This window comes from Colobus angolensis, unplaced genomic scaffold, assembly GCF_000951035.1.
Source record: "Colobus angolensis palliatus isolate OR3802 unplaced genomic scaffold, Cang.pa_1.0 Scaffold142, whole genome shotgun sequence".
Classification (NCBI taxonomy): domain Eukaryota; kingdom Metazoa; phylum Chordata; class Mammalia; order Primates; family Cercopithecidae; genus Colobus; species Colobus angolensis.
The window spans coordinates 2,252,971-2,280,633 of record NW_012114511.1 but is presented as its reverse complement, the minus strand read 5'-3'; the positions used below and the strand labels follow the sequence as shown (position 1 = coordinate 2,280,633).

General features: G+C 45.9%; 1 protein-coding gene across 1 annotated transcript in view; it reads left to right on the top strand.

Moving 5' to 3' along the window:
- SPOCK1 (sparc/osteonectin, cwcv and kazal-like domains proteoglycan (testican) 1) overlaps positions 1-27,663 on the top strand; it is a 527,842-nt gene that overhangs the window by 412,471 nt on the left and 87,708 nt on the right. Inside the window, exon 7 of the mRNA XM_011935272.1 lies at positions 25,322-25,436. Within this exon, the coding sequence (XP_011790662.1) occupies positions 25,322-25,436 (115 nt within the window). The remainder of the gene's footprint in view (positions 1-25,321; positions 25,437-27,663) is intronic.

Here is a 27,663-nt window from a genome sequence, read left to right as displayed (position 1 = left end):
ACAGCCTATTCTTTTCCCTTCACTTACAAGTGGTGTCCTCACCCTGCTCCCTCAGGTTCTCTATGATCTGACCTCTGTCTTACCATGTTTTTCTCTCCATGACTCTGCTCCAGTCACTTCGGTGGCTTTTCTGCCTTCAGTGTGCTGAGCTCATTTCATATCAGCATTTTGAACATCCCATTCCCTCTGCCTGCATGCTATTTTCCTAGACTGTCATGGGACTGGCTCCTTCTCCTCATCCCCATCTTAGCTGGAAGGTTATCTCCTCAGAGAGACCCTCTCTGACCACCACACAACAGAGCTGTCTTCCCCTCAGTTACTTTCTAGCTTATTGCTCTGCTTTCTTCATACCAATTACTTGCATCTGAAATCTCTTATTTCACTTGCTACTCAAGACTGTATGCTCCATAAAGGCAGGGTCCATGTCTATCTTTTTTCCTCCTGAGTTTCTACGACGGGGCCTAGCATATGGTAGATGCTCAGTAAACACTGTGAATAAAAAATTAAATGATTAAAGTGCTATAGTTCTCATAAGGTGCCAGAAAAGCTGCTGGATGGACCACTGGATCTCTCCAGGGCTGAGAGAGACCCTGCCCTTCTTCAGCCGCCAGTGAGGATGCTAGCCTCTTCTAATTCCTCTTTCAGGATCCCAGAGAGACAAAGAGAGCACAGGATCGTGACGCTTAATACAGAAATGCTGCTGACTGTTGCTACGATTTAAATGTCCTCTCTAAAACACATATTGAAACTTAATCCCCCTGTGGGATTGGGGATTGAGAGTTAGGGCCTTTAAGGGGTGACTGGATCATCCAGACTCTATCCTAATGAGTATTTTAAAGGGTTAATGTCTTATTGGGTTAATGGATTAATGAGTTATCATGGGAGGGAACTAGGGGCTTTATAAGAAGAGGAAGAGAGACTTGAGCTGATACATTAATTTGCTCAGGCCCCTGGTCATGCCCTAGACAGAGTCCCCACCAGCAAAAAGGCTCACAGCAGATAAGCCCCCTCAACCCAGGACTTCTCAGTCTCTGAGACTGTGAGAGGTAAATTCCTTTCCTTTATAAATTACCCAGTTTCAGCAACAGAAAATGGACTACTACAACTGCCCAAACACTGATGTGTGCAAGCGTGAGTGCTGGAAAGAGGCACTGTACTCATCCATCCATCCATCCATCCATTCATCGATCTTTTCTCCTGTTCGTCAGGAAAGGACTGGGTGCTTGTTCCTCTCTAGGCACAGGATATACAAAAATGTACTAGGCAACGTCCCTGTCCTCAGGGAATTCCCAGTTCAGGAGGGGAGATGTATTGAATGGCTTGAGAAAAGTGGGTGTGTATCATGTGGGCACACAGTAAGAGAACGTCTGACCTCACCTGGGTGTCAGGGAGGGCCTCTTGAGGAGGTGATGACTGAGCTGCATAAGAGAAATGTGAAGAAGGGCCTCTGGCAGAAGCGCCAGTGGGGCGAGCCCTGGACACCCTGCCCTCCCCTTCACACACCTGCGGCACACTCCTCCTCCTGTAAATCTCAGCCCCTTGGTCACTTCTTTAGGAATGGCTTCCCTGAGGGCCAACCAGCTCAGGGCCTCTTGTTACACATCTCAACAGCACCATGTACCTTTTTTTCCTTAGCATTTGCCATAGTTATAGATTAATTTTGTATTTGTAAGATTATTTAACATCTCTGTACTCCAGTAAACTATGAACATGGAATATGAACCATGTTTATTTGTGGCTCACTGCTTTATCCTCAGATCTTGTACAATGCCTGGCACAGAGAAATTAATGGGCACTTGGGTATAGGAAGGTGGGTGGAGTGGCAGGGAGTATGGGGGCAGATAGGGCTGGAGAGGTGAGCAGCGGACAGATAAGGAAGGTCTCTGTGGCCCACTAAGGGACTTGACAGGAAAATAATGGAAATGTGAGTTTATTGTGTTTATAAGGAACTGACATAATTGAGCACTTTGGGGATTCTTTCTAGTCTTGGTGGATGAAATAGCTTCATGAGTAAATATTATAAAGAATCTGTAAGAGCAGATGAGCTCCCATATGCAAAGAGTTTTCAGTTCTGGAAAGAGGGGCTAATAAACTTCAATTCACCATCCAGTGTCCTCTGTGTACCTTGGTTCCCGGCTTTGTGCCCAGCTCTGGGAATGCCTGAGATGAATAATTCAAGCTCCCCTGCCTGGAGGCGCTCTCCATTTGAAGGGGAGGGCCAATCTGTGATCCTCCAACAGACTGACAGTGAGAAAATTTGAACTGCTGAAGCTGTGGGAGGCTCAGAGAGCCTGAGAGCCAAGGGGAGTGGCAATTAAATTAAATGTGGCTGTCAAGGGAACTGTTATTTTTATTTGTCCTTACCTAGAAACCAAAACATAAATGTAAAGGCTGCCAGTGGGCACCGCTCTCAGTAGACATGAACACAGGTCTTCTCCAAGTACATCCCAGGGAATGCTGCCTGGCATTGATGTCATGATGAAGGATAGTGTCTCAGCTTCGTCTACAGCGAGGGTTTTATTTGACTAGCATAACCTTTGGGGTTGTCTTCTTATCCTGGCTTTGGTGTGTTTTGCTAGAGCCTTCTCTTTATATTCACAGCACCTACTGTGCCTAGCGGCTAGTAGGTGCTCAGTAAGTGTTGGTGGAAGGGTGGGTTGGAGCAGGGAAGAGATAGTCCTTTGGAGAATAGGAGAAATGACCTACTGGCTGCCCAGATTGAAAGCAGAGTTCCCATGCTTGTGCAGAAGCTGGCAGATTTGTGACACATGTCTTTGCACCCCCTTTAGCCAACTCTCCTATGCTTGTGTCTTCATCCTCCTCAGCTCCCCTTTGCCTCCTGGCCATTGAACACAGAGGATCCTGTGGCCCCATTTTCATTTCTCTTGTGCTCCCTTTTTTCCTGGGTCCTGGCTCAGTTCCATGGCTGAATTAGTATGCAAAGAGATGGGGGTGGAGAGGTGAAGGCTTTAGACTGGAATTTGAAACTGAGCCAGAGAATACCGAAAGAAAGAGAAAACGCTTCATGACTGCAGGTGCCTGAGAGTCTCAGGAGAATCAAGTTGCATCTTGTCAAAGCCCCTTGCTGAAAAACCCAGGGGAACAAAGAGATTTTCCTTTTACGGAATCTGCCCATTCTGTTTGTGCCATGACCCTTTATCCTCTTGAAGCTTGGGGACTGTGGGATATTTGAGAGTTTTATCCCATACTTTTGGGATAAAACTTTACATCACAATCAAGCTTGACCGAATTCTGCTCTTTCATTAACTTCAGCCAGCAAAGGTACCTGCCAAGTTTGGGTCCCCATGCCTGGCTGTGAGGTGAGGGGTGTGGAGATGGCTGGACACAGGCCCTGTCCTTGAGGAGCTGACAGTCCTAGCTATCTCTTATCTTATGCTGGCTGGACAGTGAGCACCACTCCAGTGGAAGGTTGGTTGTTCCCTGAACAGTCTATGCTTGTGTGCCAGATGCCTGTGATCTGCAGAGAGAGGAAGGCCTGGATATGGCCAGAGGCAGAGCCCAGGGTAAAAATCCCTCTTACAGAGCAAGAAAAGAGAGGTGTTCTGGTGTTCGCAGACGTGTCTGTCGGCTAATTGCTTCTTGGTGGGAAGTTTAGAAACTACATAGCAGTTTTGTTGACAAAGGATGAACTTCAAGTTGCTGTTTTGCAAAAAATTACTTGTTCATTCTTGAGGCAGGCTCAACCCTTCCTTATTGGAATAGAACCTTAAACTAGCAGCTTGTCTTGCGTGGGATTTGCTTTTTGTTAGAGAAAGTATTGCTTCCATTTCTGTTGTTCTAAATGATGGGCCATCTCCAAGTTGATTCCATATCTCCATGTAGTGCCAACCAAATCAGGGAGCAAAAATGCTGAGTATCTAGTGTTAGATCCTAGTGCTTACACCTGGCCTGGTTATTTGAGGAGGGAAATGCTGTAGCCTGCCAGTGGCCTCTGTGGCCTTCCTGGCTCATCTCCCAGTGTATTTCAGAAGAGGCCCTTTTCTTTATTCCAGATCAAACTGTGCAGCTATCTTTGATAGTTATAAAGGCCTCGAACCCAGAGCTTCACAAAATGTGTTTAGAAATGTGAATTTCTAAAAATGTATTCTCAATTAAGAATACATTTCTAATTTTGTTACTCAAAATATGCATGAGATGATGCATCTGATGGGACTTTGGAGTTGAGGGGACCTATGATTGTAGCAGAGACATTAAAGTTTCATCTGCTTTATGTGGCTTCTGAACATCAGCCTCCTAGTGACTCCAGGCACTGGTGGGCGTGGCTGCACTAGGTCACTGAGGAGATGCTCAGGGGCAGCAGCACAGTTCCCCAGGTCCTCGGTACAGAGAAGAGCTTGCTGGTGCCCCACTGCCCTCAGGTCACTGGCTCCAAGGCCCTCTGCCATCACTTTGTAGCAGGTGTGGGAGGAGGAGGAGGGTGGCCACATCCTGCTAGTTAGGATGTTGGCCATGACAGCTACTATATTCAATAGGAGATGGGAGCTGTCACCACAATTTTGAGCCTGGGAGCACCTTCCCTAGAAGGACTAACCAGAAAATTAGAAAATGCTGTTGAGACACAGTGGCTTTTGGAGTTTTGTTGTTGTTGTTGTTTTGTTTTGTTTCAGTTTAATTCAGAGGCAGTGTCAAAGATGTTGACACTCATGAGCAGGGACAAAGAGGGGGATGGGAAACCAGGAGGGCGGCACTGTGTGGGCCCCACAAGGCACAAGCCCCCTCGTCCTCCCCTTTCACCTGCATTTCTGTGTTAGCTCCCCGTTCTAGTCCCTCCTCCATTCTCCTACTCAGTCCCAGTGCTCTCCTGGCTTCCTCTCTTGGCATGTCGACTTTGCTTCTCCTTTGCTTGAGAACCCACAGTAGAAGGTTCTTCCTTCTCACAAGACCAGGCTCCAAATTAGATTCGAAACCTCTTTCTTAATCTCTTTGCTTCTGATCTCCCCCATACATCATTCTTTCCAAATTTTTCACAACTTTGCACCGAGTTGCAAATTCACCTGGAAGATTTCTCCCCGCAATGGCTTTCCATCTTTCAATTCCCATGGTACTTAAGGTCCCTTGCCATGGTTCACCATGGAATTGTTACCAAGGTGGCATCATATGCTAATTGATCCATTTGTTGATCTACTTGAAATCTCTTTAAGGGCAGGGACTCTGACCTTGCTACCTTTTTTGTGTATTTCTCAAAATACCTACTCCAGCAACACAAAGATGATAGGCATGAAAAGCTAATGATATCTGGAGGACTGGGGGTGATGGTAGGTGAGACGAGGGGCAGGAGGATGAGCAAACTTTCTCTCAGAGGTTGATAGATTTGGCATCCTGATAATGTTCTTTTTATCTTTCTTTACAAATGCCTGGGAGCAAGCCGATCAGGTGATTTGTATCCAAAAGTAGAAACAAGCCCATATGGGAGATAGACATCTTTCATCTTTCAAGTATGTGAGAAATTGCTGAGCAAAGGAAAATATACAACTGGGCCACATTTGCTAAAACCAATGCAGCTATGAAATTAAGGTTCACCCGACAACTATGCAGGGGAACGATGTGACTTCAAGTCCATGTCACTGCTCTGAGACTTCAGTCACATTTCATGAGAGGTTTGTAGGAATAGAAGCTGTAACCTCTCCCTGGAGAGGCACCCAGATTAGTCCTTGAGGCAGGATGTTCTGGTGGCTAATGAAGGCGTGGAGGGAAGCCTAGAGCCCATCTAGTCCAACCTCCTGTGGTCCCTACTCCCTGACCCCCAACAGTCTTCACATATGTGGAAACTGGACCTGAGAAGCTGGGTTATTGTCTAAGCACAGACTGGAACCCAAGTCTCCCCACTTCCACCTAAGAGCTTTACATGAGAAAGTGATAGATGCTTCTGGGCACCAACAGGCTCAGAGAAAGCATGTAGTGTCGGCAGTCCTTTGTTGCAGAAATCCTGGGTGGGAGGTTCCTAGATACAGCCACCCCTCTGTTTCCCTTGGTTTACACACTTTTTTCTCTTTCTTCCTCCCTGCTTCCTGACCTCGTTTCTAAACCTTCTTAGTGTTCTCCCTCTCATGGGGCTTGGAAAATCTTCCCTAAAACCTCTGAAAGAATCTAGTGGACGCTGGGCTCCTTACCTCAGTGTCTTCTGCACACCAAGGTCCTGGTGCTCCCCAGGGCCCTGCCCTGGGACACATACTGCAGTATTCAATGGAAGAGATGCTGCCGGTGGCTGCTTCACAGAGAGGCCAAGTCTCCAGCCCTCCCTGCCATGCAGAGGCCCCAAGTTGCAGGATTTTTTGAGGGTGAGAGACCTCGAGGAGGCAGCTCTTTTAGTGAACTTGATGACATGAATAACAGTATTAATGATGGTGATAATAGTGATAAAACGGCTACTGTATATTGAGTGCTGCCCAATGCTAAGCGCTTTACTTCTGTGATCTCACTTAGTACATAGCCCAAAGATGTCAGTGGTACTAGTTCTCTTTTTTGAGGAAGATGTTGAAGCGCAGAGAGATATACTGACTTGTTTGAGTTCATGCAGCTGAGCCCAAGCCCAGACCTATTCCTCCAGCAGTCAGCCCTTCCAGATGCAGCTGCACATGTGGCCTTCACCTTGAGGGAGGAAGGGCGTTCACCTAGTGACACCTCCCTGCTGCAGTTCATCAGATGGGAGGGAAAGAAAAAAAGACTGTGCCTGGCTCCCTTCACCATTCCCTGTAGGAGGCTTTTCTGGTGGCTTTTTATTGTATCGATTTGATTCATTTCAGCAAATATCTACAAGGATTTCTCTAGTTGCTGGGGAAATGATAGCTTGTTACATAACAAGAGCAGTTGATTGGAACTCAGAAAACATTAGTCAAGTCTCAGCTGTATCTTGTGTTATCCTGGTGACCTTGGGCAAATCCTGTGACTTCTGTGAGTCTCGGTTTCTCCATCCATCAGACGCAGCTGGCTTCCCAGGTTCCTTAAAAGCTTGCTGCACAGTGAAAAACTTAGTAGAAGGGAGGGCACTTAACTAAGAATAAGGTGTAGTAGAAAGCTAGGTGCTTCTTTTCCCTATGATTAACTCGAAACATGCCCATTAAAATTGAAGCTTTCTGGGATCAGGAATCGGGTCTGCCATGATCCTGCTCAGCTGGTAGCTTCAGTGACTAGTGACATCAGGCACGTGACAGGGGCTGCATAGACATTGCTTGCATGACCCACTCAGTGGGTGCAGGAATGGTGGAGGGAGTGAATGCCTTATGCATAGTCATTCCAACCGGGCATACAGAGCCCCAGCCAACCACCTCCCGAGAAGGCCTTTATTCAATTTGGGTTCTGTAGACGACGCTCTGCCTTCTAGAGGATGATTTTGCCCACCTTCAGAGTAAACAAAGAGCCTGTGCCCTCATGTTTGAGACTTTCTTTCGTGACCTCCTCCCTGAGGGCTGCTGAGTGCTGCTCAGCCCTGGGCTGGGTGCGGTGTCTTCCCAGCAGAGATACTGCTGCTATCCTTGCCCAGTTTCTAGCCCCATCTAGGTGGGGGCTGGAACATGGAAGGTAAGCCCTTGACATCTTGTAGCCTGTGGGGTGGCTTACTTTGTCCCTAAGTGAAACTTTGTGACTGGGCAGTGTGGGATGCAGTGAGAGATGCAGGGAGGGGCAGAAGGAAGGAGCCCCAGAGCTCAGGCAGAAGGTCTGGCACCTTAGTGAGGGTCAGGTGTGCTCTGCCTCCGAGCATCAAATTAACCCAGTGAGAAAAGGGAGATGGGTCAGATGGGGAGTGCCTGTGCTAAATACTCTATGAGCGTTTTTAATGTCATTTGTCTTAAAACAGCGTTTGAAATAGGTACTATTACCTCTGGTCTATAGATGGGAGAACCAGGACGCAGCTATGATGCTGCAGAAGACATTGTAGGTCTGTCAGTCTGTCACTGCAGAGCCCATGACTCCAGCCTGAAAAACACTGTTGGGGCAGGGAGGAAGGGCTTTTGCCTTGGGTGAGGAGGTAAACAGAAACAATGGTGAGATATGGTTTTCCACCCATCAAACTGGCAAGTAGTTTAAGAACCAAGCATGCTTACCTTAGAGGTTTATCAAGAAGAGCAGATGAGCTAATGGATGCAAAGCTCAACTTTAGTACTTATTGCTCAGTTTCTGTCATCGTCATCACCGTTAGGCATTCACTTCAGGAATGACCGGCTGTGAGTGGAGCTGGTCTTTTCCTTTGTTATGGGTGTAGATCTGGCTTGATCTTCCTTCATTCCCTTGCAAAAGGTGAGTGTTCTTCCTCCCCAGTGTGGAGACCCAAACTGTTCTGTGTTTTCCAGGACCCTGGTCTCTCTCTCTAAAGCCGTCTCCCCACAGGCCTCTCTATCAGTCCCCGCTTCCTCCTGGGAGAGGCATGGCCAGCAGCTCTACGTGCAGGTGGTGAGTGGGATCATCTCACTGGGGCTGAGCTGCTGCCTGGGGAAATGTCACTTTCTGCTCTTGCCTCGCAAATGCCTCAGATCTGTGGTTGGTGATGGCCCTAAATTTAAATCATGGCTTTTCCTTTCTAGTAACACAGAGGTCCTTTCTGACAGCTACCTTCACGCCTGCTTCATGCTGTGCTGTCCTTGTCACTGGCCTTGGGCATCTCTGGACAGCCCCAGTAGTGCCACTTAGGGAACCCTCTGACCCTGAGGCGCTTTGCCACCTCCGCACGTGGCTTGTTACTCTCAGCGCTGAAGGTTCGTTCATTTAGAATCATGTATTTAGTTGTCTTCTAGATACATGGGACATTTTTCTTTTCAATTTTAACACATTTTAATTGCTTTGTTCTGATTATAAATCCAAACAATGTGTGTGATAGTGCATTTTTTTTTTTGCTTTGCATAAATCTCTTGCCTTCTGATGATGATGGATCCCAAAGCGAGTGCTTTGCTTCCTTAGAGGGATATGGGTGTAAGGACCCCGAGGAAAAGCATTTGGAGTGGTGTAGTGGGGTTGGCATGGAAAGGTAAAGGCAGGCCTGAGTCAGTGGCAGCTGAGAGGACTTTCAGTGGAGATTAAAGGATCTAATAGTTTCTTTTCTTTTCTTCTTTTTAAGGTTTGGTAAGGTGCTGTGGTTTAACCTTCTCCTCTGTGGCCCTATGAAATATTTAGCAGAGCATTCCTTTTTCACTAATGTGTCTTAGGACTTTTGGTGAGGGAATCAAAGAGTATTAGATGCATCCCTCTCTAGTAGTGGTTTCCCAATGTCTCCGCCACACTCATCTTACTTGGCCTCATTTCCATCCCTTGTGTGTTTCCTGTGCCCTAGAAATGCCCCTGGCTGGCATTGATGCTCAAGTCTCTACCCTGCTGGAGCTCAGTCTGGCAGGGGGGAAGTAAGACGTTTTCTAATGCCATGGCCCCAGGTCGAATGGGAAGTTATGGGCAGTGCACTGCCCTGGCCGTGCAATTCCCACACCACTCTGCAGCTTCTCAGGTGTGTCCTGCTGCTCAGGGATACCCGTAGCAAGCAGAAGGAGGCAGGGCCAGCTTGTGGGGATGGAATTTACTGGATCTTTGTGGGTGATAAGTGAAATGACTTAGGTACTCTGGGCACAGTTTCAGAAGTGAGATGGAGGCACCATAACAGCCCTGGCTTCCTGAGTCTGCATGGCGTGGAGGTGGGGATGGCAGAGGGGGATGAGCACTTACTCTGCACTGGGCACTGAGCTGAATTCTCATCATGATCCTGGCTGACCATTGTAACACAAAGAGGCAGGTGCCATTATTATCCCCATTTTATGGATGTAAAAACTAATTCTCAAAGCTGTAAGTGACAGGCTCAAGGTCATAGAGTGGGCAAGCAAGAGCTGGGATTTGAGATCAGGTGTGTCTGCCTCCACATTTTTTCCTCTCGGTGATACTGCCTTGCTCCAGTCACTTCTGTCACACTGGAGGGACAGAAGCCTGGCAAATTTCCCCAAAGTCAAGGCTTTAAGAATGCCCATTCCCTCCATAGGCTGGGTATTTGGGGCCATGTGTGTCTCAAATATAACTTGTGGTTTCCAGCTCTCACACAGCAAGTATTCAGTGTCTGGCATTGTGCCAAGTACTTCATACACATCATTTTATTTAATTTTTTAAAATAATACCTGGCTTTTGTCTCTAGAATGTAAGCCCCAAGCTGACAGCAGCCTTGCCTGTTTTGTTTACCATTGTATCCCTAGCAACCAGAGCACTGCCTGGCCCATAATAGGTGCTCAACAAATAGCAAGTTGAATAAATGGAGTGCCACTGCCTATTGAGGGAGGCATCATGGTTTCCCCTATTTTACAGATCAGAAAGCTAAGGCGCAGGAGGGTTAATTGAGTTCCTCGGAGCTTGTCAGGCTGGAGCCAGGGAAGATTTGAATCCAGGTTAGTTTGTTTAGAGCCTCTGCTTTCACCACTCTGCTCTTCTGGGGAGTCAGCAATGTGGCTCCCAAGGATTTGAGTAGCTGATGTACTGGCTTCCCTGTGAGCTCACAGTGACATCCTCTTAAAGCAGTGAAGGAAAGGAGATAATTGATGAGCTTAATTATCTGTGGCAATGACATGATGAGGGCACTGCAACGTGAGTGCTCATTATTACTTTGCAGTGCAGAATTCCCTGAAACGGGAGCACACATATTGTAACAGGCACCATGGGACAGGAGCTGTTCTATTTTGTTCACAGGGACCCCCCGCCCCAGAGCTTGGTGTTAGCCTGTTTGAGAAACCACTGAGCTGTATGAAACACAGATTATGTTAGATGGAGAGCAACTAGCTTCCTGGAGATCGCAGTTGGCCTTCGTTAATGAATTTTGGCCTGATTAACACAGGATTCGGACTGACATCAAAATATGCAAGTGGAAACTTGGTAGGGGTGGGAGGAGACTAGTTTGAACTTTCTAACTTTGAAATCAGGGGAGGAGAAGGCTCGTGCAGACTTGGAGCTGAGGACTGAATATGTAATGAGCTCTCTGGTCTTTGAAGCTGCCCCACTTTGCTTAGGCCTCTGTAGACCGAGGCCCAGCTCAGACTCTGGGGGCCTTCTTGGCTCTGTTGCATGCCCAAGCATACAATCTAAGGCTGATTGACCCTCAAAAAGCTGTGTCAACTGCTTCTCTTGCATCTCTTTTCCTAAAATCCTGGATGCTTGTCATGCATCCTCATCCAATGTCACCATTCCCTGAAATCTTCACAAGGACTTCCAGAGGTGTCTTGTCCCTCAATGCCTGCCTCTGTATCACAGGGTTTGTGTTCTCACCCCTCCTGTCTACACCCATGCCAATGGCTTCTCCGTGGATCTTTCTCCATAAGCATCCCCACCCACCTGGTTAGGCTTGTGGCATCTTACCCCAATAGCTTGTTGCAAGTAGCTGGCATGTCTCTCCTCCCTTTGTCCACGTGGGCTGGCTTCCTGGCTCTAGATCTGCTTCTTTCTGTGCACACCAAGAAGTTACCCAGATATTTGCCTTCCCACGTCAGATGTCTGCATCCCACCCAGCCTTATGAGTTTGTGTGCTCAAATCATGACCATCTCAGGATCACTGGGGCTATAGTTCTGGCCTCAAAAGTAAATAGAAAAGGAGAATGGGGTCTGCATGGACCATGTGACTTGGGTGTTTCTGGCCATGGAGCAAGTGGTGGGAGCAATCAGCACACAACTTGCCTCGCAGGGCAGAATGGTCACCAGGGCAGGCCTGGTGGGGCACCTGGCCTAGCCAGCTCTCCTTTCATCAGACTCTGGGAGAAATGAGATCAGACATGTTCCAGAAAAACTGTGTAATCAAAAGACAGGTAAAATGACAGTCTTTGTCCAGCCCTCAACCATTTTCACACCTCAGCTCCATCATCAGAGAATTGACTCTTGCAAGGGCATTTTATTACTTAAACGTATTTTTCACAGAGGTGATGCCAAGCAAAGAAAATCCTCTTTGAGTTATATGGCTTTTTCGTTCAGCACTACAGCGTCTTTCATCTCTAAGCAGTAAAATCAGGCAGTAATTCAAAGTTTAAGTTACTGTTTCGTTTAAAAAATATCACTTTAATCTTATTGCATTTGGTCAAAAGCTGCTTTGGCATTTTTGGTCACCTTTATCTGTGGTTTCGTTTCTGTTGGCTCTTATGGACATATGCTGGCTTTATTCAGAAAGATATTTGGGGTTTATTTTCTAGAGCAAGTGAGACAGGAGAGAGGAAGAAATTGGGCTGAAGTGCGGAAGTAAAGCAGGCTGAATGGCTGGTGGTGGGTATCTTATGTCAGCCCAAGGTGAGATTTCAATGGCTTTTTTTGACCTTGGGAAGTGTCAGCTTTGGACAGAAATTTGTGGATGTGCTTAGCTAGTATCTGTTTTTCCATTTTCAGAGTACACTGGGGGCAACTAGGGATGGAATACTGCCTCTCTATCACTTTAAAAATCTGCTGTTATTCTTTTTCCATCTGCATTTTTTCTCCCTTATCTGTGAAGTCTCTGTAGGTAAGTGAGGAGAGGTGTCTTTAGGCAGAGAGTCTAAGAGAGGTCACTGCTTCAGAAACTAAGGCTCAGGAGCCTGCCCTCTACAGTGTGTTAGTTATGACAAAGAAACACAGACAGCATGAGAAGGGCAGACCCCAGGCCTGGAACGGCCCTCAGAAGGCTGATCTGCAGAGATGTCCGGGTGCAGGAGACGCAGCCCCCCTGCTGAGGGATCAGAACAGAGCACCTAGCTTCACCCTTGTCTGAACTCTGAATGATAAAGTTCCTATGAAGCCTGCACCCTTGGGAGTTCAGAATCAGTACAGAATTGGTTTGAAGTTGCAAAAGAGGCCATTACTGAGCTGCTTTGTAGCAGTTACAGATCTGATGTAGACCTCTGTTCACTCCGACCTTCCTTTTTATTAGTGACGTGGTCATCTCACCTGTGCCTTCTGGTGGCTGTGAAATGTTCTGATACAGCTACTTAGATTTTCTGTAGTTTCCTTTACTCTTTTCACCAAGAAACTTGTTCCTTCTTGGTGACAGGTGTGGCAGGGCTTTGTGGGGCTTGCTTTCCATCTCATTCATTCATTCTTTTATTCAAGAAATAATTAAAGGACACCTACTGTGTGCTGGCTGTGTTCTGCATGCCTGGGGTGCATCTGGGAAGGAGAAGCCCTTGCTTCAGTGAGATCATGGCAGGGGTCCTACAGAGACATCTGGGAGGGACACTGTGACTGAGCGCGCACTCCCTTGGTACAGTTCTCAGAGAATTCCCTACCATTTGTGTGACTTGGCTTTGTGTGGAAGATAATGGTTCCTGCAGGTACCACGAGCGGACACAGAAGACCATGGTCAGCACAGTCCTGAACACTGTGAAAACACGTGACCTGAGCAAACATCAGAAAACATTTTGGCTTGAGACTACGTAATTAACCTCTTAAGAGCACAGACTTTAGAGTCACATAGTCTGGATTTGGACTCAGGCTTCGCAACTTAGCGCTGGCTTTCATTGGCCAAACGACATCTGTGAGCCTCCGTTTCTTCATGTGTAGGATGGATGTTGTTATCATTTTTATCATATAGGGGCTGGGGTGAAAATGAAAGGAGAAAATATAGGTAAAACGTTTAGCACAATGCCAGGTTCATGATTAGTTATATTAAACCTTATATACATTATGAAGACTTAGAAGCCATTTCTACCAGCACTGTGAAGAACAGAAATATACTTAGTGCTCGTATCTGTATTATGAAGAATCCACAGGCATATGACACAAATATCCTGAAGTCTAGCAGCTAAATTATAATTGGGAAGAAAATATTAGAGGGTAAGAGGAAACCAGAAGAGCAGGCATGGGACTGTGTGTGGTTGAGTGGGGTGGGCTGGAAATGTCACTGGAGCCAAGGGGGCTCTGCGGGAGGAGGAGTAGTCAGGGTAGTGTCCAGAGGAGGACACGCCTGGGTGGGGAAGGTTTGGGATGAGGAAGGAAAGAGGTATTCAGATGAGGGCAACATCAGAGTAAAGCAGGGACAGGGAGGAGGGAGAAGACAGCTACGGAAGGATTGTTGCATGTTGAAGAGTCAGGGCAGTGTTGTTGAAGAAGCAGCATCAGTACCAGATGGCGACCAGCATCAAAAGGGAGGACTTGAGCTTTGATCAGGGCTTGAGAGGGAAAGGTTAGTTTGAGATCTTTGGTACAACATTCCACTAAGTGGGGAGAATCAGATGGGATGGTAGGAGAGACAGTCAGAGCTTTGCACCTGTTGGACTGTGACAGTCCAGATGCTACTCATGGAGCCAAGGAGTATCACAGCCTGGAGATGGCTAGTGAGAGATGACTTCATTTGGCCAAGTGCTTTGGAGATGACAACAGAGCTATGTTGATTGCTCAGCAGGTGGTTAGATGGGTGGGGCTGTCCCTCCATCCTCCTGCCCATGCATCTATATAGCTGTCCAACATTTATTTAGTACATACTCGTTTTTAGATTCTTTTCTAGGCACTGGGGCTAACCAAGTGAATTAAAACCTAGTCTTCATGGAGCTCATAAGAGAGAGAGGCAAGAAAGCTGTCATTGAAGTACAGGGCAAGAGACAGAGTGTTAGAGGTGGGCAGGTGCTAGAAGTACTTAGGGATATCTACTGCAGGCTCCAGGGGGAACTGTAGACAAAGCAAAGCATCCAAGAGGAAGCCTCGAGGGACATGGCCAAGGAGACAGAGGGGGAGTGAGCATGGTCTGCAAGCTGGGTCACAGTAAGCATGTGTTTGGAGAGACATAAGAGATGTGGGTGGAGAGATATGTGGGGTACAGATCTCCGGGGACCTTTTCTGCTGGGCTAAAAATCTTTACTTTTTGTCTGAGGGTAGCGGGATACAAGGAATGGTTGTAAGCTGGGGTAGGGTGTCACAAACACATTTGCATTTTACAGAGATCACTCTGGCGTGGAGAAGCTATTGGAGGAAGAGAAGAATGAATGTGGGCTTTGGGGGATGGAGGAAGGAGCAAAGATTAATTGTCTACCATATGCCAGGAATGCTGCCAGGCAGGTGCCACCTCAACTTGCCCTCCACCTCCGGTGAACTCTGTCTGTGGAGTAAACTGCCCCAGCCAGTGGGGAACAGACAGCATGGAGAGGAGGCTTAGTGTGGGCTGGGTCCCCTCCAAGGAAACCAGGACAGCTGGAGAGACAGGCATCTCGAGGGCATTTATAGCTGCAGAGACATTTTAATTTTAAGCAGGTGCCAGCCCCTCAGAACATCCTCTTCCTTTCTCCTAGCGCTGCCTGAGCCCACATACCTAGGCTGGGCGAGAGACATGTGAACAAGGTCTCTGCTCCCACATTGCCTCTTGCACCTCCCAGGTCTCTTTGGGATGTTTTGTGCTTTTTTTAATACTTGAAGCATCTCTGTTCTCCTCCTTGTATTTCTTCTCTCTTTTCTTCCATCCTCTCCTCTGCCATGCCTCCTCTACAACTTTCTTTTCTTGCTGTCTTCTTCTTACATTCTTATTTGTGTTCTTTCCTTTCTTACCCTTTTTTTCTTCTCATCTGTAAAATGAAAGTGATAGTCTCCAACTTCCTAGAGTTTCTGGGAAGATGATGAATTTATTTCAGCAAGCTCTTCCTGTCCACTTTCGAGGTACAGCTTATCTGTGGCCTTGGGATATATGAGCATGGACAGCTCTCTCAAGGAACTTGCATCAGGTGGGAGTCAAAGGTCAGATCCTATGAACAGAACCGTCTTCTGAGGCCCTGGCTGGGCTACTCTGGACTGCTTGGGAGAGCTCTGATGATCACACTTGACAGTTAATCTGTTAGCTAGGAATAGCTGCAGGCCTTTACGCCTCCAGGAGAGGCTAAGTCTGGCTGCTGTCAGCTTCTGGAACACAGAAGGTGGCCACATCACCTGATTCAGGTCTGAGAGCTGATCAGCTTCACTTCTGTAAGTTGGATTAGCTGATTGCGACATGTTAAAGTGGCTTTGAATAACGTCACTATCACTAGTGACAAGTCACAGTTGACAAGCAAGGGTTGTATTTGGCTGACTCCATTTCTTCCCTGCAGGTCAGCACCATACAGCCGCCAGCAGGGCACCTCCTGTTCTCTCTCCCTTTCCCCAGCTCTCTCATAATTTCCCTCTCCTTTCTGTCTTCCTAGGATGCCTGTAAAGGCTTTGCCAAACCCCTCACTGTTGTAGAAGTCTGTGAGTCATTACACATAGCACTGGACTAGGGAGAAGTGAAGGGGTTGGATTAAAAATTAAATCTGCGGGGGCCGGGCACGGTGGCTCTTGCCTGTAATCCCAGCACTTTGGGAGGCCGAGGCGGGTGGATCACGAGGTCAGGAGATCAAGACCATCCTGGCTAACACACAGTGAAACCCTGTCTCTACTAAAAATACAAAAAAATCAGCCAGGCATGGTGGCAGGCACCTGTAGTCCCAGCTACTTGAGAGGCTGAGGCAGGAGTATGGCATGAACCCGGGAGGCAGAGCTTGCAGTGAGCTGAGATCATGCCACTGCACTCCAGCCTGGGTGACAGAGTGAAACTCTGTCTCAAAAAAAAAAAAAAAAAAATTAAAATCTGTTACTTACTCACCTTGTGTTGCCAAGGCAGTCATTTGCTTTCTCTAGTTTCAGTTTCTTAATCTATAGAATGAATGTATTAACACCTGCTCTCATATAGGGTTACATAAGGTATATCCCATAAATAAACAAAAATGTATTAGGCACAGATGGTCCCTGACTTACAATGGCTCAACTGAAAACGGTATGACTTTAGGATGGTGCAAAGGAGATACAAATTTAGTAGAAACTGTACTTTGGCTACCCTTCAACCATTTTTTTTTTTTTTTTTTTTTTACTTTCAGTACAGTATTTAATCAATTACCTGAGCTATCCTACCTTTTATTATTAAATAGGCTTTATCTTAGATAATTTTGCCCCACTGTAGGCTAATGCGAGTGTTCTGAGTACACTGAAGGTAGGCTAGGCTAAGCTATGATGTTTAGTAGGTTAGACGTATTAAATGCACTTTCAGTTTCTGATATTTTTACCTTAAGATGGGTTTATTGAGATGTAACCCCATAGTAAGTTGAGGAGCACCTGTACTTGTGATATGCTAGGCTCTAGTCAAAGATACCTATTTCCTTCAAGAAGTAGATATAGGTAAACAGTTAAGCACTGTCCAGTGGTGAGTGCAATGAGAGAATTGTCCTGGGGCACAGAGGCAGGAGCCTGAGAAAAGCTTTCCTGGAGGAAAGGCACCACAGCCCAGATGGGAAGAGGGGAGGGCTGCAGCTGGCCCGACTGTGGGCCTTCAATGAGAGTCCTTCAGGTCTGGGCTCTCTGCTGCATTCAGGCCTTGCCTGGTGAGGCTGTGCGTGGTCCCACCTCTCTGATGTACAACCAGGCTGTCCTCCCTCCATGGGGTCAGCCATCTCCTAGAGAGGATGACAGGCCCAGGAACTTCAAGTCCTTCTTCATCTGCACTATTCTCCAAAATCCCAGATAAGTAAAAAATCCCACAGAAATTGAAAACGTCAAAATAGTGTCCAGTCCTAAGAAAATCCAAGGCAGAAGAGATAACAGGGAAAAGGCCCAGAAGTGAGAACAGTGGAGGTGAGCCAAGGCAGCTCCTCTTGTGTGTGCAGTTGGGGAACTTAAAGCAGGGACCAAGAGCCTGCCGGGGGTGGGCCTGCACATGCAGGGCAGGGCAGGGCTGCACTCCTCTCCACGGTGCCGGTCACTCTTGGATGTGTTGCCTGGAGGACGGCAAGACTCTCCACTGGTTTTGTTACACAGTTTAGAGAAACTTTATTCAGGCTTGCCTCTAAAACCAAGCCTGTGACAATCTACATGAACTGGACTGAAACTTACCTCCTCACTCACTGGAAAAGGGTTGGCTAAATCACTGACAAGATAAACAAGGTGAGAAAATGAGCAAAGCTAATTGCTGATTTCAATCAAGAAAATTTTGTGCTTTAGGAAAACTTCAATCACTTGTTCCTTTAACAAATCCTTACTGAAGGCCAGCTCTTTACCAGGTGTAAGCCAGCCTGGATATAGCAGGAAATAGGATCCAGTCCCTGCCCCGAGAGCCGCCCTCTGGCGGGAGCTGCAGAAGGGACAGTCATTGCAACAGCTGCGAGTGGCAAGCCACTGAGGAGGGAGGAGTTTAGGGAGAGAAAAGAGGAGTGGTTTCTGGGAAGAGTTCTCCTAGCACCACTGGGCAAAGCAAGTTAAATTTTCTTCCCCTGTCTATTAGTTTAATAATTATTCAATGTACAGAGCATTTAAAGAATAATGCGATGAATACTGTATAACCATCATTAAGATTTGACAGTTGTTGCAGTGGCTCACATCTGTAATCCCAGCATTTTGGGAGGATGAGGCGGGCAGATCCATTGAGGTCAGGAGTTTGAGACCAGCCTGGCCAACATGGTGAAACCCGTCTCTACTAAAAATACAAAAATTAGCCAAGCATGATGGCGGGTGCCTGTAATCCCAGCTACTCGGGAGGCTGAGGCAGGAGAATCGCTTGAACCTGGGAGGCGGAGGTTGCAGTGAGTCGAAATCATGTCACTGCACTCCAGCCTGGGCAACAAGAGAGAAACTCAGTCTCAAAACACAAGCAAAACAAAAATATTTGGCAGTTGTTAGTATTTTGGCACATTCATGTACTCTTGCTTTCTGTATATACATACACACTTTCCCCTGAACTAGGTAGGATTTGCAGCATTGTGACACCTCACCCCTAAGAAAAGGGGTGTTCTCTTATATAACCACCTTAACCTTAGTAGGTATTATTATACCTATAAGAATATTCCATAATATCACCTAGCATATAGTTCGCATTAACATCACAGAAATTATTCCCAAAATGTTTGTAGAATAATGTGTTTTGTATAATTATTAGTCAAGGTTCAATTAACTTTTGCTCATTTCATTTGTTTCCGATTTTTAATTTATTTTAATTAGAAATGATTACTCTAGTATGATAATCCACTAGCCCCAGGTTTGTTTTGTTTGCTTTTAGAGTTCAGACTGTTATAGAATGTCCTCAATTTTGGATTTGTCTGTTTCCTCATTCATAGACTTGGGTTCAACCTTTTTACTATCAGTGCCTCACCGGTGCTACTGTGTATTTTCTTTTGTTGCATATTAGGAGGCACATGCCAGCCCGTCCCACTGCCAGTGGTATTAGCTTGGACCCTTGGTCCCTTTGTTAAGGGGTGACTGGCATTTGTTTTATTGAAAGTGTACATTTTCTTCTGTGTATAATAACAGCGATGCTGTAAGGAGACATTTTGAGACTGTGTGAAGGTTTCATTCTCTAATAACTTTCACCCAAACTTTTTAGCAGACATTAAATGGTCCTTTTCTGACTCAATTAATTACATGAGAGTTTCAAAATGGTGACTTTCTAACTCTAGCCTTTCTCTTAAATTTTGTAGCTGCTATTCTCTTGTAGAAAAAAAAAAAAGCATTTTCCTCTTTTATATTTTTAGCAGCTTGGTCTTAAAGAAGTTTAAGGCTCTGATGTATTTGGAAGTCTTAACTCATAGAAGTGTGTGTGTACCACACAGAGGGAAAGAAAGAGTGAGAGAATGCAAGACTGCCCTGGGCCACACACAGGCCAACCGTCAGTTCCGCTGAGATGGTCCCTTCCACTCTCCTTATCTCTCTCCAGCTTCCTCACTGTTTCTCAAGTGTAGTCAGAATCTTCTACCCTGGGCCTTTGTGCTTCCTTTTTCCCAGACCCTCCTTCCCCAGAGAGCTGCATGGCTCACTTTATTCTGTTCTCTGCTCAGATGTCATCTTTCCAGAAGATTTACTGATCACACCATGCAATACACCATTCTCTCTCCTTTATTCCCTGTCTCTTTCTCTCTTTTGTTTAATTCCTTGACTCTCACCAATGCCTGCCATGTGAACTTCATGGAAACAGGCCTTTGTCCCACTGGTTCTACACCTAGAACAGGGTCTGGCCCATAGTAGATGCTCAGTGAATATGTGTTAAATGCAGAAAGGAACACATGTATTTATGGATGTTCAATAAAGTTCTAAATGAGACCAAAGACCTTCCCTTGTTTCTGTGCATAGCTTCTTCCAGATGACCACTGAGCCACTCAAGCCCTGTGCAGAAATGGGTGGTTATTCTCCCGTCAGCCGGGAACAGCATGTTGGCATCTGACTGGTGCAGTCAGCAGTCACTCACTTCCTGCCCAATTATTAAAGCCGGCAAAGCCTCAGGATTGCTCCCCCCACCTACTGTGACATGATTTTGGGCAAATAAAAACAAATCAGAATTCATCAACTGTGAACAAAATTGTCAACTGTGAACTGTCAACAGTCTGGCTTAAAAAATGGATGATAGGTTGATGAAATACAGTGGAGAAAGCAGTTTGAATAAAATGTTAAAAATAATACCCAAAGCATGCGAGGCAGAGCAGAGTGTGGTGTGGTAGAGAAATGTACTTGGTTGAGACCTGTGTGAGCAATGAACCAGAAAGAGGTTGTTAGCTGTGCTTTACAAATCATAGAAGAGAAAGATTTACTGGCCATTTGCAGGAAAACATTCACTCATTCCAACTAATGTATTAGCGTGTTATGCAAAATGGAAGGAAAGATTGGTTGGAAAATCTCCTAGCACATTTATTTTTAAGTAGGTCAACATTTTGGATATATCTGACCGTTCATGTCATCATTGGCTCTCGCCGCTTCTTCTCTCTGCAGTGATAAGGGCAGGCATTTCTGTTTCAGCAAGTCAAGGGTCTAGAATTCCCAGGGGTTTGTATTTATAATAATATTTTGTGTTTATATGAGCATGGGTTCTAGTATCATGTTTAAAAGTCCTTAACTTATTTCCTAGTTTCTCAACTCTCCTCCTTTAGAGAGTTAGAGTTAATTATTTATTTGACTGCTTCATCATAAAATCAATATGAAGGTTTGAATTTTTAATATTTCCTCTTCTCTGGGCATGCGTCACAACTGACAATTTGGCCAAGTTCTTTAGGTCCAACTGCTCATATCCTGAGGCTGCTGTTTCATAGTTTTTGTTTTGTTTCTTTCCAGCAGAGCTGAGCCATCTTGGCGCAAAGATCTGTGCTTTATAAACCTAAGACAAAGTGTCTTCATTCCTTAGAGTCTCTCTCTTTTTAAAAAATCTGGATGGAAAGTATATTAATTTGTTAGTGCTACTGTAACAAAGTGCCAGAAATTGGGTGCTTAAAAAAACTGAGATTTATAGTCTTTACATAGAGTCCTCTGCGTGAAGCTGGAATGGTGATCAGGTTTTGGCTTCTGTATCTGTTCTTCCCTAGAAAGAACTTGGGAGAAGGGAGGAGGGAGGATGAGGGAAAGTGATAGGAAGGGTAACTTCAAGGGTGAGAATTAGAGAAGTGTTGTGGGAAGAGAACATCTGTGGGAGGCCGTGGGCTTGGGAGCAGATCTTCACACTGTCAACCCTGCATGGAGGGCTCTCCCCACACTCCTGGGCTTGCTCATGGAGTCTTCTGGGAGGTGTGGTTCTAGCTTGGTTGTCACCTCCATAGGAGCCTATAAACATTGTTTTATATTTTATCATAAAGTCTTTGATACATAAAAATGTATATATTATTTATAGAAGTTGTCAAGCTTAGTAACAGAACAAAAGCCTCAGAATCTAATGCTTACTTTATAAAATGAAACATGATCAATGTTTGTGATGCTTCCTCTGGGCTCCTCTCTGACCAATCCTGCTGCCTCCCCTGGGGAGGTGACCCCTATCTTCATGGTATTTGTCATGGTCCCCTCCCCTGCCAGGTTTTAAGGGAGCTTTTACCACATGTATATGTATCTCTAAATAGCCTGTTTTGAGCTTTGGAATTATGGCTGGATATGGTGGCTCTTGCCTGTAATTGTAGCATTTCAGGAGGCTGGGGTGGGAGGATGGCTTGAGCCTAGGAGTTTGAGACCAGCCTGGACAATATAGTGAGACCCCATCTCTACAAAACATTAAAAAAAAATAGCTAAGCATGGTGGCACATGCCTGTAGTCCCAGTTATCCATGAGGCTGAGGCAGGAGGATTGCTTGAGCTCAGGAGTTCAAGACTGCAGTGAGCTATGATTATGCCTCTGCACTCTAGCCAGGGTGACAGAGTGAGACCCTGTCTCCTGAAAAAAAAAAAAAAAAAAAAAAAAAGAAAGAAATTATGCAGCCTTTTGGGCTTCATTGAAATGCCACATATTGTCCTGAAAGGTAAAAACAAACAAACAAACAAAAATAGATCTGTGCCCTTGAACTTGGATTTTCACTGATGCAGATGAGACAAGTACTGTTTTCTCTGGTGGTGTCTTTCTGTGGCTAGGGAGGAGACTGGGCTGCCTGCAGAGATGGCCACCAGGGCTGGACAGGAGAGGGGATGCTGCAGGCCAGCCGAGAAAGTGGAGTTCCAGGAATTACAGTCCACAGGGCCCGCAGTCATGGCAAGGCCACCCAGAGAGGCTCATACTCCAATGATAGGCTGGGGTGAGCAGGGAGGCTGAGGGTCAGAGTACTGAATGTGGAGCTCAAAGAGGTGTCTCAGGGTGTAGACATGGGTAAAGGATGGTTTAGGATGAATGTGTCAAGTACTGAGCTCCAGCACCTCCTTCCTTGTGCAGGCAGATTGGTCAGCACCCAGGGACTGGAACAGAGGTCCAGAGCAGCAAAGTGAATCGTGGTTCCCTTCTTTCTGCCTTTGTCATTCAGCAGCTGTTTATTGAACACCTACTCTATGCTAGGGCTCTGTGTATGTCATATCATGCCAAGGATAAAACAGTTACTAAAACCTTTTCTTGCTGTTAAGGCCTTCATGGTCTAGTAGGAAGTAAGTCATTCTGTTGGTCAGAGTTTTCTAAGTTACACTGTAATAACAAATAATCCCCAAACATCATTGACTTATTATGGTAAACCCTATTTCCGTGTTCACAATGTGTGTTAGCTGTGGCTCTGTTCAGAACACTTCAGCTCTGTTTCATGTTCTCTGCCTTCTGGGTCCTGAGCAACAGGGAGCAGCCCTTATCTGGCACATCATTTTCATGGTAGAGAAGAGCAAGAGAGGTGATGAAACCAGTGATTCTTGACATGTCTGCTCAAACCTGGCTTGCATCCCTCCTACTAACCACCACTGGTTGGAGTGAGCATGCACCTAGAGCAGGTGGGAAAGTTGACCCTCCTACAGGGAGGTGCTGCTGCAAGACACAGGGCCTGGAGCAGAAGTGTGGATTCCTCTCAGAGAGAGAAGAGAGTGGGGTGGAGAGGGGGAGTTTCACGGTCTGTCACAGATACAGTCAGGCAGTAATAGCAATAGCATGGTAAGGCTTTATGATAAATAGAGGTAATAATTTTGACTTTATAAAATAAATGGACACATAAAAATATATTTTCCCCCCTAAATTAGCTTTAAGGATTCTGTTAATGAGCCGGAGAACCACTAGTCTGAAACAGAGGATTGTTCCGGAGAACTAGCCCAGAAGAGGAGGAGGAGGCAGCAGGCCAGTCATGGCAGCTGTGTCTAGCCGTGCGCACGTGTACACACGCTGTGCTGAGTGAAAGGAAGCTCCTCATGCTAGTGACCTGCCTGCTGCCTTCCCAGGGTTCCACTCGGCTCACCTTCAGTCCACGTGCTGTCTGTAGGCACACCACATACCTGAGGGCCTCTTTTGCACCCCATCCCTACAGAGACATGTATCCTGCCTCACCTCAGAGTCACATCCACATGACTTTACAAGGACACACCCTTCTTTGCTTCATCAGCTCAGTTGATGTGTGAGATATGGGCAATGACTTGTTTTTGTATAGCCCCCTCAATGCCTGCTGCCATGCTGGGCACGTACTAGGCACTGAACACATATGCACAAGAGGGAGTTTTGTGTCAGGAGGAAGCCAGCACTCTGTAGGTTTGCTCTGTTGCCCTCTCCCTGAACAGGCAGCCAGCGACTATATGGGTGATCATTGGAGTGACACGGGAGTGACTTCAGTACATTTAGAACCAGGTTTAAAGTACTCTTTCCCTCCGTTTCTAATCGGTATAGGGACTGAATAGCTTGTCCTCTCACAATGAGCCAGTATTTATCTGCACTCATGTGTGTGGCTTTGCAAATGCTAGTGGACTTTTTTCAAAGGTGTGCATTTGTGTTTTCCAAGGGCATGGACTGTATCTCCTCTTTTCTTTCATTTAAAAGATTCCCCATGGCACCTGATAAGAGCTGCACGCACAGTGGGTGCTCATTAAATTTCACCTATCTCTTTTTCCTTTGAACCTCCACCAGATACGCATGTGGTCCTCGGCCTGTGGGTCTTTGCAGAGGACCGATTACACAGCGGCCTTGATCTTGAGAAATTTACAGACAAAAAAGGAGTAAACTCGCAGACAACACAGATCCAGGCCAATAGCAAAGTTGCATAATTAGCCACACACAGTTCAGTATGGGATGTCTGTATTCTGAAACCCCGTCTACACAGTGTTGTGGAATGCATTAAGTGCTTGGCCCTGAGCTTTGTGATCTTTTGCAAGTTATTCAGCCTGAGTCTCAATTTCTTCTTCCATCATGTAGGAATAATAAAAATGCTGATAATTGTTGTGGTCTTTTGCACCTACTAATAACATTCCTGTCTCCTGCCTGTGTTCTGGGAATTCATTGAGACTTAAGAGTAAAGAGCTGATAGAAAAATGACTAAAATATTACCACTGCTACTGATAAAGGGTTGACAAGAGAATGTGGATTATGGGCTTCTAATATTTAATCCTAGAATTAGGTAACCATTTCCACGGAGTCACAAGCTAGTTAGACCACAGGCATCCTCTGATGGGGCAAGACCCGTGGAAACTTAGGTTTTGGACAATGGAAGCAAGAGCATTCACTCCTTGTTGCTCCCAAGGGGAAGGGGCTGAGCCTCAGATTGCCATACAGACTTACTAAAGGGATGGCTCCTCTTCCCTCTCGGGAAGAGCATGTGAGCAGGCTGAGAGGGACCGGGAGTGGTATTCCAGCAGTGCTGCCTCCACACGGGAGGAGTGTGGACAAGATGCCTCAAAGTAAGTGGAGGGGGTTCCTGGACCACATAGGACTCTACGGGTGTTAAGTTTCATATTAATAATTTTATTTTAGAAATAGTGACAGTAGGGTTTACCATCATTAAAGGAAGTCTTCTAGGGCTTCCACAGTGTTTTTAGAAGTTATCCTCTGCCTTTGGTAAAATATAAAAGGCCATTTCTTATTCAGTATTCTGTAATTGAGACCACTACTTGAGGTGGACCTCTCCCTGCTTTGTCTGCTTTTGTGAAGCAAAGGGCACTGAAAGGAGGCGGAGTAGGGAGTCTGTTGTGGCTGCATTCTTAAGACCTGTTGTGTCTCTCTTTTGCAGTGCAAATTGGAGTTCCATGCTTGTTCTACTGGCAAAAGCCTCACCACCCTCTGTGATGGGCCCTGTCCATGTCTCCCAGAGCCTGAGCCACCAAAGCACAAGGCAGAAAGGAGTGGTGAGTGGGGGACTCCTCCAGAAAATTCCTGGGCAGGAATGGGGGGGTCACAGAGGGTTGATGTGGCCAAGCTCTGTCCCAGGCACCAGGAACAAACCGGAGAAATGAGCAGACATGACAAGTAAGTACTCCAGATTTAGGGACCCTAAACTGACTTGCCTTCAACTACCATTACAAAGAAGAACAAGAGCCTTGAAAATAATCCTGTTAGACCAGGATATCCACTAGGTTCTTTCAGAGGTCATAATCACTTTTGGTGTGGGAGGAGTATGTTTTTCAGCATCTAAGACCAGGACCGGCCCTGGGGTACATCTTGGTCTTTCTTGAACTCAAATCTTTCGAATCCTTTGAACTTCTCAAGGCCAAATATCAAAACAGAGACTGCAGAGATGTCACCACAGTGGAGAGAGTTCTCTCCTAAAGTATTTCCTTATTAATATATTCTGCTTGTAAGGCAGCACAGAGCCAGGGGACAGATGAAAGAGAATACCTCCCTAGGGGTAGCTGCTTCTCTTCCATGGCTGAGAGGGGCAGGAAAGGTTGGGCTCATTTGAATATTTTCATGATGGAGAAAGTAATGTTGTCCCACTGGTCTCAGCCTCTTTTTGAGCCTTCCTTGGTAAGACCGAAGATAGACGTTCGAATTTGCCTTCTGTGGAATTGGACTTTCTCAGCTGTAACTCATTTCTCTGTGTGTGTGCACGTGTGTGTGTGTGCATCCACACGTGTGTGTGTATGCTTATGTTTTTAAATCTAGGAGTGATTTGTAATGGAGTGGAATGAATGGGGTGTGAGTGTTTATCTATTTGACTCTGTAAGCCATGTTGTCTTTTCCAGGGCAAATAGATGATGAAGATTTCAAATCTAAATGTGATCATGGTGACTTCAGGAATATTGTGTTTAAAGGCTCTTTAGGAGGTTTCAGTCAGGATGTGGAAGGATGCTGTAAACCATGAAACACTGTGCTTATAAATAATCTCCAATGATTATTCTCGATTTCTAAAAAGCTAATCTCATTGCGGTTAGGCCTGATTCATTTAGTTATAAATGCAGTAATAAAAGTTAACTGATATACATAAGCCTCTTTGTAGTCTGGTCAGAAAATCTAAAGCCATGTGGTGTTAAGCAGCTACATAGCCCAGAAAATTAACTTCTGTTAGAGATTTCTTAAAAATCTTAGGAAATTTCAGAAACCTCTCTTATTCTATTTATATTATTTATTGCTTTTATTCTGAGGCTAGGAAACCAAACTAAGAAAGTCATTGCTAGCCAGGTGTGGTGGCTCACACCTGTAATCCCAGCATTTTGGGAGACCGAGGTGGGTAGATAACTGGAGGTCAGGAGTTCAAGGCCAACCTAGCCAAAATGATGAAACCCCGTCTCTACCAAAAATACAAAAATCAGCCAGGCATGGTGACTGGTGCCTGTAGTCCCAGCCATTCAGGGGGCTGAGGCAGGAGAATCGCTTGAACTCGGGAGGTGGAGGTTGCAGTGAGTCACTGTACTTTAACCTGGGCAACAGAATGAGACTCCATCTCAAAAATAAATAAATAAATAAATAAATAAAAGAATGCCATTGCCACTGTTTTGCCTGTAACATCTATAAATGGGGGTGAATGCATCTCTCCTTAAAAGAGATGGCCTCCAAGTCTGCCATTATAAGGTAACAGTCCAAGTTTCTGGGAGGGCCTCATGATTTTGCAAATAAAGAACAACCCTTGTTTCTTAATGATGTGCTTCATATGTAAGCAGATGAGATTGACACTCCAGGTGTGGCCTTGACTGTGCCATCCATTTGTTCAATTATTTATGTGTAAAAATGAGAACAGATTCTCACTGAATCTATACAAGTAACCCCATTGCCATTAAAAGTAAAGAGACTCAGACAGAGTTATTCCTGAATTCTGAAAGGTCAGTGAGCACAAGATTACCATTTAAAAATCTTTCATTTCGCCGGGCGCGGTGGCTCAAGCCTGTAATCCCAGCACTTTGGGAGGCCGAGATGGGCGGATCACGAGGTCAGGAGATCGAGACCATCCTGGCTAATACGGTGAAACCCTGTCTCTACTTAAAAATACAAAAAACTAGCCGGGCGACGAGGCGGGCGCCTGTAGTCCCAGCTACTCGGGAGGCTGAGGCAGGAGAATGGCGTAAACCCGGGAGGCGGAGCTTGTAGTGAGCTGAGATCCGGCCATTGCACTCCAGCCTGGGTGGCAGAGCAAGACTC